At 48.1% G+C, this 20,652-nt stretch overlaps 2 protein-coding genes across 2 annotated transcripts; both read left to right on the forward strand.

Annotated features, from left to right (window-relative positions):
• Positions 1-1,665: 1,665 nt before the first annotated feature.
• POU2AF1 (POU class 2 homeobox associating factor 1) lies at positions 1,666-11,820 on the forward strand (the record flags this gene model as incomplete). Its single annotated transcript, XM_079545773.1, has 5 exons — positions 1,666-1,681; positions 9,415-9,542; positions 9,945-9,987; positions 10,078-10,349; positions 11,509-11,820. The coding sequence occupies 5 exons, from the start codon at positions 1,666-1,668 to the stop codon at positions 11,818-11,820; spliced, it is 771 nt and encodes a 256-aa protein (XP_079401899.1).
• A 2,323-nt stretch (positions 11,821-14,143) lies between these two features.
• NFKBID (NFKB inhibitor delta) lies at positions 14,144-20,366 on the forward strand (the record flags this gene model as incomplete). Its single annotated transcript, XM_079545865.1, has 8 exons — positions 14,144-14,160; positions 14,457-14,610; positions 14,998-15,144; positions 16,565-16,616; positions 17,061-17,227; positions 17,349-17,465; positions 19,441-19,605; positions 20,295-20,366. The coding sequence occupies 8 exons, from the start codon at positions 14,144-14,146 to the stop codon at positions 20,364-20,366; spliced, it is 891 nt and encodes a 296-aa protein (XP_079401991.1).
• Positions 20,367-20,652: the final 286 nt, after the last annotated feature.

Consider the following 20,652-nt stretch of genomic DNA (forward strand, 5'->3'; position numbering starts at 1 on the left):
TTTTTGTTTTTGTAATGAAATCCTGTAATTGCATTATTTTGGGGAGAAATCCAATAGTTACTGTGCCAGAGATAGCAGAGTCCAGGTATTCCCCCAGCACTGATGCAAATGGAATGGCACTGAAGGAGGTTCCAGCGTCGTCCTTCCGCTCATCCAGCAGCACAGGGCTGTGAGCTGGGCCCTCCCCTGTCCGTCTGCGTGGTGTTAGCTCACAGCATGCCTGCTATTACTAAGCACTTTGACAGCAGAGAGGATATGGCAGCGTGCAGCTGGTAGTAAGAATGTATGCAGATATGCAAAGCGTGGCAGAACAATGCTGAGGAGGTGGGGGCCTATTGCTGAGAGCAGCAGCGTGGAGCTGCGTGGTCTCCTTTGTGTCATTGCTTGGTTTGGAGGTTGTTTCTTTGTGGGGTTTCTTGGGCAGAGCTCTTGTGTTCAAGAAACATTCAGATGTGGCACTAATAGACATGGGTTGGGGGGTCATATTGGTGGTAGGTGGATGGTTGGGCTGGTTGGTCTTGGTGGTCTTTCCCAGCTTGGTGATTCTATGATTCTGTGATCTCTGTTCTGTCAGTGCATTGGGTTTTTTTCTGTTTGCTTGTTGGTTTTGTTTCATGAAACACGTACCAATGTTACACTGCAAAATGGTTTGCAGTATGAACCCTCTCCCAAGACACATTGGGCATATTGGGAGGGATGAAATCCCTTTGATATACTCGTGGCCAAAAACAAAGACCAGATCCCATCTTGTTCTTTTAATGGGGATGCCAAGTCGTTAAAGAGGACATATTCATGCAGTGATGTGAATAGGTCAGATACAACAGTGTTGTTATGATTAATGTTCAGAACGTACCTGAACTCCTATGGCAGTCTGTCAGCCTTCCTTCATCTCTCTGCAAGGCTCTTTGGAAGGGCCAGCTCTTCCTTTGTAGGAAATGCTGTATTTTGATTAAAACAAAACAGAAAAAGGAGAGGTTTCTTTTTTAAATGAAGGACGTCCTCGTTTAATGAGGCTTGAAGTGTTTACAGGTGTTTCCTCACCAGTTCAAATTTAGCGGCCCCAGGGAGTTGAGATTCTCATAAGGCAGGGGCGAACACTCCAGTTTTGTGTTTTAAAAGCTGTGAGCATTTAAAGGGCCCCACAGACACGGAGCGTGTGTTGGTTTGGTCTGGTTGAGCGCCTGGAGCCCAGGATTGCAACAGGACGGTCACTGGACATGAGCTGAGGTCATCCACAGTGCCACAGATGGTCAAGGCCTTGTTAAAAAGCCCATTTGTTTTTGGGCTGTGTGACCCCATTTTTGCAAATCTCTGTCAAAAGCCCCATGAAGGCAGGTTCCAGGCTCGGTGGTTTGTTTAAATGGATCTCGGTGATCTCGCGCGCTGCTTGATGCTTAATATCTTCCAGAGCGCATTTGGTCTCGGAGGAACTTTTTAGCATCATGAAGAACAACACAGAGCAAGGGAAAATATAGAAGTAGTTGTGGTTGGAGGATGTGATGACATCACAGAGTTCAGCGGGAACACGGGGCTTTTAAAAAGCTGAAAGAAACATCCTGACACTCAGTGATCGCGTCCCCCGAAAGGGAGTCAAACCCACGTTGGCTCTTAAAGAGCCCGACTGTCTTCAGCCAAGACACAAAAGGCTCCGTCCCACCACTCAACATGCACTGGCAAAAATGTAAGTGAGCTCCGGTTGCCTTTGTTTTCGTGTCTGATATAAGAGGTGTGATGGATAAGTGAGGGTTAGCATAGCATGGGAGAGATGCTCAGGAGAGACAAATGAGAACGTGATGCTGATTTTCCAGCAGGGATATCAAGACAGCATTGCTGCTTTGTTGGCATTCATCACTATGAATCAAGTGGAAGACTATGATTCATAAAAACAATAACAGGATGCAGGTATTATATCAAAGGTTGCGGTGGTTACATACCAGAGAATTTTCCTTTTTAAAAGTGAAACCTGTGAGAAAGCTTATTTCTGTGTCTTTTTTGATATGTACTTTTTTTTTCTACATCTAATAATAAAGATAAGGAGCGAAGGCAATACGGTTATGAGTTTACAGGAAATCAGTTTTCTTGTTTTCAAGATAATTTCACTACTCTTGGCCCACCTTTGCTCAGATAATTTGCCGATCCCAATGCAGGTAGGTGTTTGCTCTGCTTCTGCAGCTCTTTCATTCTCACTGTGCGGATCTGTAGGTTGGATGGGGCCCTGGGCAGCCTGACCTAGTGGCCCATGGCAGAGGGCTGGGACGTGGTGGGCTTTGAGGTCCTGTAAGCCGTTCTGTGATGCTGTGACTGTGTTCATTTCTCCATCCTTAGCACTGCACAATGCTGTCCTTTAGCCTGGAATAATATAATGTGTCTGACTGGAAGAAGCTTCTTTCTTAATGTCTTACTTGACATGGGACTAAGACCAATCTTATTCTCTCTGACGTTGCAGCCTGTAGGTTATGCAGAGATGGGTTTACGATGCCCGCGTCTTTCTGAACTTATTAACATTTAATTCTCTTCTCCCTGCTAAGAGCTTCTGTTACTCTTTTCAGTCAGGAACTTTGGAAGCTCAGATGTGTATTTGTGAAACTACATTGTGCAAACTTTAAGTCCTGAAGTAAGAAGCCCAGGCTGCTTACATTGTGGTGTTTCAGTTTGTGTGATGAGTAGTCAGCAGCAAGCGGGAGCTCTATGGTAACACACCTTGTTTCCGATGATCTCGTGCTGTTTTCAGAACCAGTAGGTATATGATGTGAAACATGCTGCAAGGGTCAGATGTTATCTTCCATCTGAGAAGCCTATCAATCTTCTTTTTATTATTACTTCTTTTTTTTTTTTTTTACTGCAATGACAAAGCAATACTAACAAGCTGTGTTGTAGGTAGAACCAAACTGGCAACTGATAAGGTGTTTTCCCCATACGTTGTTTCTTTGACACATGCAATGCTTTCACAGGTAAGCAGGAATTGCAAGCCTGCAGCAGAGGAGATCAAAACACATGTTTCTAAGTCACCCATCTCCCCACTGGGAGATTCCAGCCAACACCATTTCTGCCCAGCCCTGTGTCCCCCCCTGCCTCTGAGCTCCCAAGGACTGGACTCTCCCAGCATGGCAATGCTCCCTGCTGTTCTGAAAGACAGCAACTGCCTGCATTTGGCTTCTCTTGCTGCAGATGGAGCAGCCAGGCTTCCCTCTGCCCCTGGGCTGGTCACTGGATCAGCCTGGCATTGTGTTAGTTGAGACATGGAAGGAGTTGAGAGCAGGTTGCTGCCTGGTTGCTGTTGGTGTCGGTTGTGTTATGGCATGGTTGGGGTTCCTCAGTCTCAGAGGCCTTTGGGTTTTTTGCTAAACCTAAATATAGGATCATTTTTTCAATGTTACGCTGTTATCCTGCTTCTTTCCTGTTGCACTGCAGCAATGAATCACTTTGGCTTCAGGTGTAGCCATGAGCAGTGCTCTGATGGCAGCTGGGGTGCATTTGCCTTCTCTGTGCTGACTCTCCACACATTGCTGAGCGTGGTGTTGGGTCTCAATGATTTCAGTGGAAGTCAGACTTCGTGATAGTTCTGTGAGTCCCCATTTAGTCCCACTGTCCTCTGCCACAGTGACCAGCTGTGGGCTCGTGTTTCCTGCACCATCTGGTTCAAAGCACCTGTGATGCACAAATGGATGTCCTTGTGCAAGTCACAAAGCCATTAGTAAGTCCAGCTCTGTGTGCTGTAAAGCTGCTGTACAGCAGCTTTCTGTGGGCTGTTGCTCTGTCCCACTCCTGGATCCATTCACCGCCTGTTGCCCTTTCCTGATGGTTCTCAAATTAGAAAGCAGCTTCAAGCACTATTCAGAGTTAGACTAACAGAATGGTTTGGGTTGGAAGGGAGCTGAAGGCCGCCTGGTGCCGCTCCCTGCAGCACACAGGGACACCCACAGCTCAGCAGTGCTCACAGCCCCGTCCAGCCTGACCTTGGCTGTCTGCAGGGACGGGGCACCACCGCCTCTCTGGGCAACCTGTGCCAGCGCCTCACCGCCCTCACTGCCAAACCTTCTTCCTTACATCCAGTCTAATATTGGCTTTTCACAGCTACGTTTGCAATTGAGCTCAGGGCAGTGCCAGCTGGAATGCAAAGGTAGAGGCAGAAATGTTTGCTCCATCCGTACCTGGATGAAAGGAGGCTGCACAGAACTCCTGGCAGCCTCCTCCATCATGGATTTGAATGGTTTTTAGCACAATGGGAGGTTTCAAAAGGAATGGTATCATCCCCATATTCTGCCCTAGCCATGAAATAAACAAAACCAAAACAAGCGAAGATCAAAACAAACAAACTGAAAATCGAAGACGCGGTGATTTGAATAGGTGTCACCTCACCAGAGGGCATTTCTCGTGGGCACTTCTGAAGGGCAGTTTCCTGCTTCTGCAGAGGACCTTTCAGCAGAAAGCCCTACAGGACCAGGACAGCCCTCAGCCCTGCGGTGACCAGAGGCCCTCGTCCTCTGGGGATTCTCGCATGGCTGGAGATGCGCACTGTGCCGTGACGCTGCGGGAGCTTCTGTGCAGGAATGGGGCCCAGAGCTTCCGCTGAGCAAAAGGCACAGCCTGAAAGCATCCCCTCCCACGGCAGGAGCAAAGTGACTGTAGGGGCTTCCCAGCTTTTGGCAGGATTCTGCTGGATGGGAGCCGGCCGCTCAGCGGGATGGGAAATTTCTATTGCGCAGCACCTTCCCTCTTACGTGTCTGTATGCAGATAGCAACTCCATGTTGTATTTTGATGACAAAATGAGCATATTTCTCATGCAAATTACTTCTGTTATGAGAGGGCATGCGAGCAGGTTGCAATTCGGCAAGTGTTTCACATTGACATGGTGTTTTTGGTGAGGTCAAAAAGCTTTGGACACAACTCCTACTCAAGTCCTGTGGGACCGGTGCAGGTAAGGCAGGATTCCCATGCAACAGAGAGATGTGAATCTTCCCCTTTGCAAACCTCTTCCCAAATGCTTTTTAAGCCCCTGAAGCCTTTTCTGCCCTCAACAGATGTGGGCTCTGTACCGCCTTTCTGAAAGTATCAGATAATGAGACCGAGAGGTGAAACTGCAATATGTCGCATCTTGTGAGTCTTAATTTTGGTAAAACCCCACTGGGAAAGATGGATAGCACGAAAGTCGAGCCCATCCATGCTTTACGAAGCAGGTGTCGGGCTCTATGAATGACCACATCGGCAATTAAATGGAAGGCTTGCATTACTAAAATGGAAAGAGTATTCTGGGCTGGGAGGAATTGGGACATGCGGGTGAGACTTATGGTTAAGCCACTTTCTGTCTATCTCAGCTTCCCCTTTGTAGCAGGAGTTCTCTTATTCTGAAACAGATCATTTTTGGCAGCCCTCACCACCAATATGGCCAATGGCCAATGCAGCCATCTCCTCGTGCTGGAGCAGAACACAGGTTCTGCACAGTGCTCCCATGGCTTCCACTCCTTTACATCTCCTGGAGGTGTGGAGGAGACCTTTCCTACAAGGGCGGTGTGCAGAAGCATGCAGGAAGGACGCAGGCAGGGTATGATGGCACATGGATCTGCCAGAACCCAAGGCTGCTTTGGTGCTTGGCCATCTTCCACTTGTAGATAAAAACGAAGGGACTGGGCATAATTGTGCAATAAAGTCCTGTGGCACTGATCTGTTTCACTCCGTTGGGTAGCTGTAGCGCTAAGCAACTGAGCAGAAAGAGACCAAACACCGCACTGAGTTGTTGGTAAGCAAGTGAAATATTTAGTCTATTGATTTAATTACACTAAGGAGCCTCCCGAGTTCATTTCCTTATGCTGAGCAATGAACCATCGCTTGTCTCCTTTGCTCTTGCTCTGAGTTTCTCTGTTTATTGTACAGCAGATTCTCTGCCCAAGATGTTTGCTTAGCACTTTGCATTTAACTAAATCCTTATTGAGATACACACCCTCAGTGTGACAAGCAGTGTAGGAAATAACCTGCTCTGGTCCAGTTCTCTTACTCAGAGCTGTCTTATAAAAGAATGGCAACACCTCACAGGAGATTTGGGATGTGTCAGAAGCACGGAGTGACTTCTGGCCTCCAAATGGACACACCACGCCAACACCATGGCCTCTGGTCATCATTTCAAGTGGAGAGACCACTGATGAGATGACAAAGTTGGTAATGACCAAAGGCAATATGGGGAAATGCTACATTTGGAGTTTCTTCATGGTTTATCCACACAAAAAATGCTGTGTGCTCTGTTTGTCAGCCAAAGAATGGTCTGTTGGTCGTGAGTCCCAGTGCCCTCCAGCCAGCCCAACCTGTTGCTATCAACACAACTCCCTAAAATTTTGCTAGAAATAAGTCTGTCTGCTTTGATCGTGACTCGTTTCCAAGCAGCAACAGCTGCAAACCAATGCTACCAGATTGAATACTTCTAAAAAGCATTTTGAAGAATGCTGAGTCTGAATTGAATACAAAATGCAGACAAACGTAATGCAACGTTTGGTCTCTTGCTTCAATATTCCTCAGTGGACATATTGGTTTTTTAATGTAAAAAGATCTGAATTAAGAGTCGAAGCATGCAAGCAATGTATCCAAAGCTACACCTTATTTTTCTCCCCTTTCTTTTGAACTTTTTATTCACCAAAGTTCACTGCACACCACAGTGGTGTCAGCAGCTGCTCTATGGAATTTTCAAGACTGAAGGCCAAATGTCAGTGGTTTGTTAACTAAAATGCAGTTTTTTCTTGTTATCCAAGAGGAACCGTTTGCTTTTTGGTGTTAATGTAAATAAGAAAAATATTTCTGTTGTATTTCTTTTCAATTTTCTTTTATTACATTGGAAGGAAAGAGCAAAATGTTTGCTCTGGTTGCACTGACTGGTTGATAGCTTATCAAACATAGAGCACGAGCACAGAGAAAGGGAACCTTGTGAAGCGTGTTGCTTGCTTCTCTGCAATCTCAACAAGCTGAATGGCAGAGCAGCTTTCAGCCCAACACCTCTATGGGCTTTTTGCTGTTGTTTCTGATGCATAGCACTGCAGGGAGTGCTGTGTTTGGTACCGTTTGGTGCTCTCCATCCACTTGGAGAGATTGCTCTGAAGGGTTTGGGGTTCATGCCAGGCTTTTCTCAGCAATCAGCAAATGCAGCGAGTGATAACATTGATGAAAGGAGCTTGGTTTTGTGAGGCGGCCTGACCAAAGCGTTGCAATGAGCTCAAATAAGTTTGCACACAGAAACTATGGCCAATCCTACTGGCTGGGTCGGGTTCCCTCTCTTCTCTCTACGCTTCCAATGCTTTGTACAATGCTCCAGCTTCAGCAAACAGCTGCAAATTGGACCTAGTGCCTGGTAAGGAGGATGTATGGCTGTTGTGCTGTGCACGCTTGAGCACCAAACTACATGTGATGCTGTTCTTTATTTGTTTTGGGTTTGTTGGTGCATTGCAGCTCAGTGTAACAGTCTTGATTAAGCACGAGTTCAAGGTAGGCTTGATGGTTCATTAAGGCAACCCTGATAGAAGAGGCTGGAGAGCACTCAGTCCAGCTGCGTTCTCACAAGGATGCTCAGTGGTCATCACTTCCCAAAATACTTGTAGAAGATCAAGTTATTTTGCTTTATGAGGAATTGCCACTGAAGGCCAAGCTCAGCTTGCTCTATTTTTTCTGTGCTGCTCAGACATGGTGCACACTTGAGCAGTGGAAAAGCAGCTGTGCTAGCATTATTTTTATTTCTGGAGGTCAGCTTGGGGGGAACCGAAATATGTCATGCAGACTTTGGTTTTATTTCTTATCTTTTTTTTTTTTTTTTTTTTTTTTTTGGTTACTCTGCTTACACCGGAAACTGTGAATAGGTATATTTGTCAGCTTTTACAGTAAATTTCTTCTCTCCCATCCCCCAAACCTGGAGCCAGAAACCGCCATCCTTCCCCACCCAGCCCTGCAGGGAGGAGCTGTGAGGGCAGTGTGGACAGGGCTTTGCCAGGGGGACGTTCTGCCCCTCGTGCACCCTACAACATGCTGGCTTTGGCAGAGCCGATGGTTTTGCTCGCCATGAACAGCAGCAACACCCAAATGTGAGACATTCTTGGTAAGGTAGCAATGCGTCGCTTCCAAATCAATGTCATGCAAGAGCAAGAAGCACCTTTGGGATGGGTTTCATTTCAGACCTGTCCTGTATTCAGCTCGTTTTCAGAGTTATCAGTGCAGCCCGCAGCACAGTGCTGTGTGGCACTGCCTTTAATTAGCCTTCAGAGAAATTAATGCCAATTAACATTGTAAAAGCAGAGCTGTATTAAACAAAGTGACTTTCATTCCCTGTGCTGACTGCATCTCCAAAGCCACAGGAGTTACGAGAATGCAGGCAACCTGCTTTGAAGTTCCACAAGGAATGGTCAGAGAGGGCAAGTGCACATTAGGCAAAGGCTGAGAAATCAGCTCTGCTTCAGCTATTGCTCCAAAGCATGGAATTTTCCCTATATGCATAAGGGTAACAAACAAAGAGAGCAGTTCCATGCATAACTGTAGTGTTATCTGCTGCCAGAAGTATTTATAATGGCCTCTGAAGATTTTGTGATTAAATGGTATGTGGTGGGGCTGAAAGAACAAACTGGTGGTATTGCAAAGCTGAGGGAAAGTAAGGATTTTGTTTTTGAAAGGAGTCCAAGCAGAAAAGTTAACTCTGTCAAACATTTTTGAGGGTCTCCTGTAATTTTAGACTCAGTTTTTCATTTTGTTCTGCAGTGCAAAGCACAGATCGTAAATCCGAATCAACGCTTCCTACTGGGATGGTGCTTTTCATGGATGATTTGAGCTGGATATCCAGCTGGGCTTCTTCATAAAGCCAACTGCAGTCCTCAGAAATGGAAACTTACCAACTGACATGCTTACAGATCGAAGGGCAGCAGCAAGTCTTGCTATCAGTGCTTCTGAAAACACAGGGCCTTCCTGAGCTTTGCTATCCTGTGGTCTCTGCTCTAAACTGCCTCCAAAGACACTGTGTGTAATGTTGGGTGATAATATCTGCTGATGAAGAATGGTGTTTGCTCTGCTCTCGTTGTCTCATCATTTACCTTGCTGAGCCCTCCCTGCCTGCTTCCAAAAGCCATGGGGCACACGTGTCCAATGAGAGATGGCTGCAATGGCTGTCCAAGTGGGGATGCTCTTCACGTTTGGTTCTGTTTGCTTTTGAATAACACGTTTAAACCATAGCATATTTCTCCTGAATCTCTCATGAACCAGCCTGCAGGTTCACTTGGACCCGTTTGCCCTCCAGGTTTTGTAAATCACTGCACTGCACACCTGTGGCACAGGAGCAACAGGAAGCAGACAGACCAAAGGGAAAGTGCATCATGTAGGAGTGTTCTGCAGGAAAACGGGGGCAAGAAAAGACAATAAACACCACCTGTCTCTTTATTTCTTTTTCTTTTTTACAGCTTCTGCTTCAGAACAACAGCCGCAGCCTCGCCCCTACCAAGGGGTCCGCGTCAAAGAGCCAGTGAAGGAGCTATTGAAAAGGAAACGGGGAAATGTTCATAATGCCACTGCAGCAGCAGCCACAACGGTAGGAGGAAGAAAGAAATGCAGGAGCAAAGCTTGGTTGGGTGGCTGGGAGGCCCTGGCACCGCTTTGTGCAATGAGAGAAAACTTTGTATCACCAGAGTGTTCAGAGATAGCGGAACCTCTCGTTACCTGGAGATACTATGAAATATGTTTTAAATGCAATATATAAGTCAGATGTAAATGAAGACCATGTTTTGAGCGACCTGGGAGTTGTCCCTGCCTATAGCAATTGGGTTGGAAGTATATGATCTTAAAGGTCCCTTCCAACCCAATGCCTTCTATGGAATAAATACATTTTCACCTTTACAGTTCTGGGCAGCTTCAGCCGCCATTGATTTGGCTGAATGGAGACAGGGAGCTGCTTATGGTATTAATCCTTGGATATTTTTCTTCTCTTTTCTAGGTCGTTTTGCCCCACCAGCCCCTCCCTTCCTACACACCAATGGGTAATACTTCCTTGATTTTCTACCTGTTTCTCAGCCCCGCTGCAGGGAAAGCCACACAGAACTGAGCTGTGCTCCCCTCCTGTCTTCCAGGCCAGCCGTGTATCGATGTGGATGCTGCTGCCCCTCCACTGCCCGGAGCAGAGGAAGGAGCACTGTGTTCCAGCTGGCTCTCCCAGCCCTCTCCCTCATCCCTGCAGCCTCTGACTCAGTGGACCACTTACCCCGACTACGTGTCCCACGAAGCAGCCAGCTGTCCTTACACTGCAGACATGTACATCCAGCCTATGTGTCCCAGTTACACGTTGGTTGGGCCTTCGTCTGTACTGACTTATGCTTCTCAGCCACTGATCACCAATTTCGCGGTAAGTCAGAGGCACCTGAGTATAAATGATGGCAAATTCCCCACCTTCCAAAAAGCGTCAATGGGGAGTGCAGGATGGAACTCATATAATTTAATTATTGTCGTGCAGCTCATTCTTGCATGTATTCTCATAGTGTAGCCCCTTCTTGGGCATTGGAGAGCTTTGAAGTTGCTTTGAAATTGGAGACTCCTCTGCCATTTCTCCAGCTCTCCACACTCCTTTAGCACTTTTCATGTTGCTGATACAGCCTGTTCTTGCTGCTGTCCTGAGAAATGAGTCATCTGCCACCATGTCAGCAACAGGGCTGCCATTGCCTTGAGTTTGTTTGGCTCTGTGGACGTTATTTATTGTCAGGGAGTATTGTTTGCAGCTCAGGAATGTTAATGGGGAGTGTTCAGCTTACTGTTGTCATCGGTTCCAGCTGGAGTAGGGGTTCTTCATCTTGGATTTGCAGTAGCTGAGAAAGCTGTAGTTCTGAGTGGATTTACTCTATGGCCCATAAACACTGTTGTCAAATCAAGTACTTAGAATCATAGAATGGCCCAGGTTGGAATTCAAAGATCACCCAGTTCCAACCCTCTGCCACAGGCAGGGCTGCCACCCATTGGTTCAGGCTGCCCAGGGCCCCATCCCACCTGGCCCTGAGTGCCTTCAGGGATGGGAAGGAAGCTGTCCCTCCAGAGGTCTGTGCAGTCTTCATGGGATTCTTCATTATTTAATTCCAAATATTTGGAAAAAAAACAACCAAAACAAAAACAAAACAAAACAAAACAGAAGTGAAGGGAATTCTGGGAAACACCCACTGGACATGCCAGGAAAATGGCTTGGTAAGAAAATGCTGCCAAAGAAGGCAGCATTCAGCACAGAGCGAAGCTGTCTCGTGGCCTTGCGGCGAGGGTGGGACTGGGAACAGAAAGCTGAAGGGAACTCGTCATGAGCACAAGCTACTGCCCGCGAGCACCTGGGACACCCACAGCCACTGCTCTCATGGGAGCCAGCGTGGGAAAACTGTCACCTTGGGTGTAAAGCTTCCCCAGAGAGACAGGAAAAGGGATGTTCAAAGTGAGACTGAGCATCCTTCCCCTCGTTTCCCGTCCTCCCCGCGCCCCACCCTATGGCCAATGGTTTTATTCTGTCCAATGTCTCTCCTTCCCACCAGCCCCGAAGCAGCACCCCGGCCGTGGTGCCCCAGCTGGAGGTGACGGAGCAGCAGCCACCCATCACCTACTTCCCGTGGGCGCAGCCCCTCTCAGCACTGCCAGCCCCCACCCTGCAGTACCAGCCGGCCTCTTCCACGCTCCCCACGCCGCAATTTGTGCCCCTGCCCATCTCCATCCCTGAGCCGGCCCCGCAGGAGCTGGAGGACGCCCGCAGGGTCATCGGCACACTGCCCCTAGAGAAGCTGCTGCTAGAAGATGAAGACAATGATACGTATGTGTTAAACCACGCTCTCTCTGTTGAAGGGCTTTAAGCTGCACGTCTTGGGTCCGGTCCTCGTATACTCAATGCTCCACCACGAGCACTGAGTACAGAGGAAACCCGGCCCAGAGTTGACTTGGGGTTTTATTGTCCGCCTCTGGCACACCGTGGCTGAGTGCTGAGTGAAACTTGCTTTGTCCTGGGGCCCAGCACCCAATGTCTGTGCTGTTACAGCCTCAGCACGAGGTGACTTTCATCTCACAGCCTGAAATGGACAAATCGTAGTGTAGCCGTGGCCAACTGCAGTGTTGGGTGAGGGTGCCCTCGCCTCTAGGTGTTGGCAAGACCTTTCCAGTAGGACTGCTTTCTAGAGCTAATGCCTTGTGTATGTCTTTGCTCTGTCTGTAGAGCTGTTTATGCCGCTAGAAAATGTTTGGGGGCCTGCATTGGTACTTCTCAAAACTGAACCACCCCTTTGGAAAACAAGAAAATGTAGAAGGTCCATTTGTTCTACTGGTGCAAATGGGTGCATCAGTCCAAAGATGAAAAGTCAATGCAGTTGAACTACATGACAGTGCAGTAGGGTTTCCCTGTGCGCAGAGCAATGCAAAGTGGCCTGGGTGAAACCTCTGATTTCACGTGAAGGTGAAACTCAAAGCTCTCACCTTCTCTGTCCCTGTAAGACAGATGTGTAGGCATTGAAGGACAGTGCTTTGCAGTCGTGATCTTTCATCTACAGAGTGCTTTTTGGACTCTGAATTTTCATCTCGGAGATGGGGGGCTGGTTCTGTGGCTGGCTGGTAATGCTGCGTGTTCTACCAATGGACAGATCCTGGTCCCACTGACGTCACCGAGAGTTTTGCCTGTGTCAGGATTGCACAGCATGGCCCCATATCAGCAAATCATTGAGAAGACAGGGTCTTCCAAAACCTGGACTTCAGCCTAACAAGAAATTTGTGACATTACTATTAGCTGGCAATACTTTCATTTCTTCTGTAGCATTTGAGCGCAAAGTTGTTGGTGTGCTGAGCCAGGGAACCTTAGTGACCTCTCTTGTGCCTTACTGTTATGGAAAGTTCCTCTGCGTTGTAGTTTCCCAAGCTCACAGGTGCACACATTCTCTCTTATGGCTTTCTGGTTTTCTTTCCCAGACAACGAGTAGCTTTACCTTTTCCTCTGATGCCGCTGTAAATCTTGTTGTTGATGTTCAGGAGTGCCATGCCACAAACATACTTGCAGATGTACCCCCTTCTGATTTTTGTTTATCGTTTCCTTAAAAAAACCTGGGGGCTCTTGGCTGGTGAACACAATTTCTCTGGGTTTTTCTGCTTTCTGAAGCCCAGGATCCTTAGCTGAATTCAGTACTTGTGAGATTATGCAAAGTAATTTATTGCACTGCTGACTGCCTGGTGCCCAGCACTCCAGTTGCCACCCAGGCAATATTTCAAGTAATGTTTTATGCCTGAGTGAGGTTTGCAAGATCAGAGCAAAAGTCTTGAGGACTTTCAAAGCGTATTTCATTGTTTAATATTCACAAATCTAGAAACACGAGCAACAGATCATGTAAGTGATCATAAATCATTTGAAAATAGCAGAAGTCCAGGCGCACCGAAATTAGTGGCTTACATTTGCAGAAAAACCCAGCAAAGAAATTAATTAGAAGGAGTTTGGTTCACCGCTGCTTACTCCAGTTTTATGAGTACAGAATCATTCAGTAAAACTGGGATAACAGGTGTGGGAACCAAACCTGTGGTTGCTAAGATTGCATTTTAATTCCTTTCACTTCAATGTATGTAAATTCTGTGTGTGGATACCAAAGATGAACTACTTCAGAATTTCTTTCTGGGTTGTTCTGGTTAGAAAAAAAAACAAATTATTCTCCAATAAAGATCTACAGTAACTTCCATACGCCTGGAGTGTTTTATTTCCTATGCAGAAGTATAACCCAGCGCTGGGTTAGCAGTCAGCCCATGAGTACAGCCCAGAGCCCACGGAGCTGTTGGGCTTTCTGCTAGTTTAGCACATTGAGGCAGGCTAAAGAGGATCTCTGTGGTCCAAATGTGGGCTGGGAGCACTGCTTGCACTGCACTGCTGCTGTTTGGGTGTTGGTTTGATCACAGTTACCTGCTATTGGTAAGCATGTGGATGCATGGTGTGCACTCACAGCTCATGCTGAGCTTGACTGCAAACCAGACCAGCCGTGAAGTTGCATTTCTACTTCCTAAAATTGCAAGCTGTGGCTCTGGGGTACAAAATCACCTGGGGGAAGAAGCGACTGCCCACTGGTTTATATGACTAAGAAGTGTTGAATGTTGCTGTCTGGAGAGGAGCAAATTGGGCTGCTAGGGTTCCTTGTGCCAAGGTTTTATGCTACCATGGCACGCAGGGATGGGTGACCCCAAACCAGTGGGAGCCCCAACGCTGAGTTTGTGGGGGACTTTGGTACATCGTGGCACAAGTGTCAAGCTCACCCAAGGGAAAGTGCTGATGTGGAAAGGAGCCAGCAGGGCAAAACCCAGGGTGCTGAGGGATTGGGAAAGCAGCAGTTATATTGAGGTAGGAAACCCAGTTCCTGGAAATGGGGTTATCTGAACCTCAAGCCCTTGGGGTTATGGCATAGTCTGGGGGAACTCTGGGTATAAAACCCCCAAAGCAGTGCTGTTACCCTGTAAAACTGTTTGCTTCCAGGGTGATCCATGGCCAAGCAGTGATCGATGTCTTTATTTACTGTCTTAGAATTCTACATATTTATGCAGCTAAAGGTATGAGGGCGTTTACGTTGGCAGCTGCAGAGCGCATGAAGGAGCTGCGGAGACTCGATGTCAAGGAACACAGAGGAAAGGTAATGCTGAGCACCTCCTGCAAACAGCAGCATTTGGGATGGCGCAGGCTGCGTGGCTGAGAGCAGCCAATGCTGTGAAAATCCCCTTCAGCCTCCCTGTTACTGCAGGAGTAGCTCTGAGCAGTTGCTATGCCTTGCTCTGGCACTCTGAAAGCACTGCACTTGATTTGCCATCTGAATTAGGGCAGGAGAGCTCAGCAGGAGCTGGAAGTGCCCCCACTTACGGTGCCACGGGGCTCTAAATCTGCCTGTGAGCTCCCCTCGGCTTGTGCACCACAACCCTTGGCCTTCTAGATCCCGTCCGACCCAGCCTGCCTCTCCCTTTCTTTTTTTATGATCACATCTCCTTCCAGACTCTCAGGGCTCTCTGCTGTGCTGCCATTCCAGACCCCGCTCCTGGTGGCCGTCACTGCCCGGCAGCCAGCGATCGTCCACGATTTGATCCAGGCAGGAGCAGATGTCAATGCTGTAGACAACAAAGGGCAGTCAGCTCTGCACCTTGCTGCAACGTATGGGTATGCCCAGGTTCTCCAGGTAGGAAAAGCTTTTATGGTTTAATTGCTAGCAATGTAAGCCTATGTTATCTTCTCATTATCGCCGTCTTTAAGGAACTTTCAGAAGGGAAGATGTCTGTAAGCAATTAAGATTTTAAGAGGAGAAAAAAGTGTATTTTTCCATTCATGTTAATATCTTCCCAGGGTTTTTTTTTTTATTAATTTAGGATTTGCAGCCAACACCATCACAGAAGGAATCTCCCCAGCTTATCTGTAGGAGAGAATAAATTCTTCCTGCTGAGCTGATGGAGGGCTGGATGAGGTGGGCTCACTTGGGTTGAACAAGACTGCAGGGTGTTGGATAAACCCAAAGCCATGGGATATACAGCTCCAGCAGCCATCAGTTCTGCTTGGCACACGTCCTGGGAGGGCCAGCAGCGATGGTTAATGTATAACGCGGGCAGTTCTTTGGAAAGCAGGTGTTTCATTTAAAGCACCGTGCATTCAGATAATTCCATCAGTGCCAACTGGAGTGGTGGAAATGAATCTGTTTTATTCTTCTCAGTGTTTATTTTTTAAACATTAAAAGAGGAATCAGAGGGAGCAAGGAATAGTGCACGTGGGTTTGCTCCTCGCCCGGGTCACAGGCATGACATGCAACGGCATTTTTTGGTTTTGTTCTTCTTCTTAACACCTGAGACGTCTAATCTCTACACATCAGCTCAAAGCCTCTTGTCAGTGTTTGCTTTGGGTATATTTTATTCTTGTTATGATAAGAGAGCACAAGCCCTAACGTTTCTGAGTAATCCTTCTCCTTGTCCATCACGACGGGGTTGGGATGAGTCACCGCGCAGCCAAATCCCCATGCAAGATGCTGTAATGAACAACATGCTGCCTTCAGTCCAGAGCAAAATACACACAATCTGTGGTGGTTCAGACAAGGAGCTATTTGGCAGCATCACATCAGATCTGTTCTTTAAGGCACTTCTTTTGCTCCCTTCTAAACCCAAGCAATGCTCACCTGCAGACCACTGTGTCACTCCTGCATGCTTATCCTTGCTAAGAGTAACTTGGAACAAACGTGAAGCAGTGTGATCAAGGTATGCCTGTGCTCAATGCAGGGGAAGTGTGAGGAAGTTAACACCCTTGAGCTCAATTTTAGGAACTGAGAATCTAGTAGAACCCAACGGGATATTCTTGGGTTCGTTTTAGGGGACTTAGGGAACGTGATCACCTTGTGCGAACCTGAGTGACATCCCTGCTAGGAAATAGGACTCAGCGTGCCAAAATCTAGTGCCAAACTGCTTAGCCTACAGTTAAATTATAATTACCTCTTGTCTAATTGCCTCTTCTGGGGGGGTTGGTTGGTGGTCTTTTCCCATCTTTTGTTAGCTCTGACTGTTGTGATTCGGACAACGTTCTGCTGAGCTAAAATTGTCCCAATTCTCTGTCACTCCCAGGTGATTCTTTCACAAGGCCTCCCTCTCGATTTAGAAATGAAGGATTTTGAAGGTGAGACCTTATGCACAAGCATTTTATTGTGGTCCTAAAAGAAAGAAAGAAAGAAGTGATGCCACTGATGTCAGTGGCTGATGCTGATGTGCATTGGGGTCGGCTGATGTGTGGGGTGGTGGGCTCAGAGGCATCGCTGCTGGAAGCTCAAATGTCACAGAGCTCAGTGGTGCCTCAGTGCACACATGGAGCCGAGTACACACCAAAATGCCTCCAAATTGTCTGTGCAGCCAGAGTGGGACTTTTGGAATTAGAGAAAGGTCTCGGGGCTTAAAGACACCCTTGCCAAGATATGTGCATAGTATCTTTGGAGTGGAAAGGACCCTTAAAGGCTACCTGGTCCAACTCGCCTCAGTGAGCAGAGACACCCACAGCTCCATCAAGAGCTCACATCCTCCCCTTACGGTGCTGCTCTGATGGGGACCATCGTCACTCCCTCCCCAGGCCATACCCCTCTGCACTGTGCTGTCCTGGCCCACAACACACTGCTGCGGGACCGGGGCCGCCTGGCACTGCCAGAACAGCAGAGTGAAGAGCTGCAGCACCAGAGCTGGGAGCTGGAGACCTGTGTGCAGCAGCTGGTGCAGGCGGGAGCTTCCATCTACAGCCGGGTAGGAACTGCTTCTCCCCATCCCTCGTTTGTCCCCCTGCCATTTGTTGGTACGGGGATTCTGCCTTAAGATGCTCTGCGGAAAGATTCTCATTTGGTTGTGTTTGTCTGCACTGAAATAGGATGTGAAAAGCAACAAGACAGTTCTTCATTACACCGTCCAGGATGGGAACGTCTCTCTGCTCCGCTACTTCCTGGAGCTGAATGCTTTCAAATCCAAGGACTTCATCAACAGCAAGGTGAGCCCAGACAGAAGCAGTGCAGAAAGCACTGGCTCCCCTCCCAGACATGTTTTCGAGCAGCAAAGAGGCACTCACATGGGACTTAGTGCAGGGCTTGGGCTGAGCCCTGGCAGCAAGACAAATAATGGGGGGGAGAGGGATGTGGGAAATGATTTCTTGGGGAGGGATGGGAACTTTATGACACTGGGCTGAAGGTTAGCGTTAGGGTTAAGGTTAAGAAAATAGCTCAGCAGTGATGTGATGCTTTGCTGTTGGCAGTGTTTGGGGCAGCTGTGTGTTGGTAACCTGCCCCGGCAGTGCCCTGCACAGCAAGGGACAAAGCTCCAGTGCTAAATGCATGGAGTCAGGCACTGCTTACCGAGCTGAGATGTTGCCTCAGTGTGGTGTTTCTGTGGGCACGGCCATCCTGAATGAGCTGGGAGCTTCCCAGCCCTGCTGCTGTCACCCACCCCCTGCCTGCCCCACGCTTCACCTCTGAGCAGACACAAAGCAGTGACACTATCTTGCAGCTCCATCAGTTGCACCCATCCTCCTGAGCAGAGATCCTGACATTCCTGTGTGTGCTGAGCAATTGCCCTGCACTGTCAGCCAGAGAGCCCAGCAGCTGCCACCTCTGTGCAGCTCTGGGGAAAGATTTGGGTGCTCCTGCAGAGCTGAGCTGTTTGCTAGGGCACAAAACCCAACCTTTTGGGCTGGAGGATGGGAAAACATGTTTGGTTTAGTGTGTATGCAATTACACTGGGTTTTCATTTTTCTTTTACTGCATTCTTTCTGTATCTTTTAAGAGCCATCAGGCACGTGCTATCTTGTCCAGGGGAGTCTGCTGTTGTCTCTTGATCACAATGCTGGAGAGCTTCTTACCGCGATAGGATCGCTTGGAGCTTTGTTGGTGGGATGCCTGGGACAGGGAGAAATGTAGTGGCAGGGTTGGCTGCTCCTATCTGGGCTTCCTACCTCTTCCAAGCACGACAAAGAGAAGAAAATGGAGATTTTGTGTTTCGGCTTTTCTGGCTCACCCTTTCCTTGCTGCAAGTTGTCTCATTCCAAATTCAATCGACTGTGGATCTCACGATGAGAAAACCATTGAAGGTTCTGAGGCATTTTTCATCTCACCCATTTCGAGAGCCCAGATGTGCTCTGAAACTGTGGCTCACACAAGTCCCACTAAAATCAGTGGAGGGGCTTCAAGATCAAGCCCTGCCAGCTGGCCTGGCCCTCATGGCCTTGTGCCTGGGCTTGGAAGCTATCTAGTGCCTCTGCCACCAAGATGCAGCAAACAAATGCAGACGTTTCCTTTTTAATGAGCATTCGTATAAGGACTTTATAAACTTTCTCTTGAGTTTATGGGATGGTAAAATTGACAAGTGTCTGCTTGTTCGGTGCTTGTAAAAATGCCTTGCCTGCAAATAGCTATTGAGATTTCCATTCTAATTTGCTGTTTTGTTTCGTGCTTCCAAGTCTCTGATGTCTGGCTGGTAAAAAGGAGGTGAAAATCACACACGCCCCTTTTCGCAGTTGGTGCCATCTGTGCCCATCTTTCCCAAACTCATCAGAAACGTCTGATTGTTTCAGTGAGGAACAAACAGATACAGCTGCCACAGCGAGACTTGGTGCCGACTAAAAATACCTCTCCTTGTGCATCTGCATGCTTGCTGCTCGCCGTGTCAAACCGTTACGGGTCATACCCCAGTGGGCAGCGTTAGGGTTGCATGGGCAGGTGCCATGCCTCATGCTGAGCTCCCCTGCTCAGCCTGTGGTGCATGGAGGGATGTGAGCTGCTGGAGCTCTGGCTCTCTGCACACTTCTGCAGTGCCTTCTGGAGCACCTCCTGCTGAAGCCATGTATGGGGAACAAGGGTAGGGATACTCTCTCGGCTCTGGATGAGAAATGGCGTGAGGTTTCTTGATGTCCATTACGAGGGCAGTTCTAAAAAAGGGGCACAACCCTTCAGAGGGTTTTTCTTTATTTTTAGGCTCATGGAAACACAGCTCTGCACATGGCAGCTGCGCTGCATGGCGACAAGAACCAGAAGGAAATCATTCAATTGCTCCTTGACCACGGGGCAGACCCGAGCATCCGAAACTTAGACAACGACCAGCCGATCCACATGGCTCCTTCTGGGAAAGCTGGGGACCAGGTGAGTGTTCCTGCTGCACCAGGTTCCTGCTGCACCAGTGCCCTCTGCCTTTAACGGAGGAAACAGGGAGGACAGCCTGGGCAGCCTGGTCTGGTATTAAATGTGAAGGTTGGAGGCCCTGCATGTGGCAGGGGGTTGGAGATTCGTCATCCTCTGAGGTCCATCCCAACCCTGGCCATTCTGTGATTCTGTGAGGACGCTGTGTGCCAGCAGTGCTGGCCAAGTTGTGTGGCACGGGGCTGAGCTTGCTGGGGGATCCCTACTTCAGCAAATCCAAAATGAAGGAGCACAAAGCAGGCTTTAGAACCAATGGATCGTTAAGGTTGGAAAAGACCTCTAAGATCATCAAGTCCAACCATCAGCCCACCACCACCATGCCTACTGAACCACAGCTGTGCTATGCCAATCTACAGCTGTTCCCCCATGGCAGCATGACTCAAGGGAAGATGAGGTTTCATGTCTATGGGTATGAAAGGGCTCCTGGAGCTTATTTTAGTCTCAGTGAGTTAGAATGTATATTTAGTCTGGGAGTATATAATGGGGGGGGGGGGGGTGTATGCATCTCAGTGTCCACACGCAGCTTGTGACTGTCACTCCCCACAGCTTCACATGGTGCATTATAATTCACCATATATATATCATATAATACACCATACAATAATACCTTTGCATATTTTTTTTTTTGGCAGGTCAGGCATTTGCTGAAGAGAGGGAAAGTCACATCAACATTCATTTCCTGCTGCCGAAATGCCAGATCCTAGGTTGGAATGGCTTCAGCTTCAGCCTGTGGCATGAAGCCCCATAGAACAACCATGAGGATGGTTAACCAGCGTGTCTCTGCCCCCAGAATCTATACGCTGGGGTGGGATGGCAGTGTTTCTCAACCTGTGGCCTTTGGACCACGAGTAGCATGGGAGATATCAAGAGATAAGCTCTGAGATGGCAGAGAAGCTTATTTTGTCAACAGGGAATGCTAATAATCCCGTGACACAAACGAGCAAACATTTAACATGCAGCCAAGCTTTGATTTGGTGGCAAAGGGCAGCC

This window comes from Tetrao urogallus, assembly GCF_951394365.1.
Source record: "Tetrao urogallus genome assembly, chromosome: 22".
Classification (NCBI taxonomy): Eukaryota; Metazoa; Chordata; class Aves; order Galliformes; family Phasianidae; genus Tetrao; species Tetrao urogallus.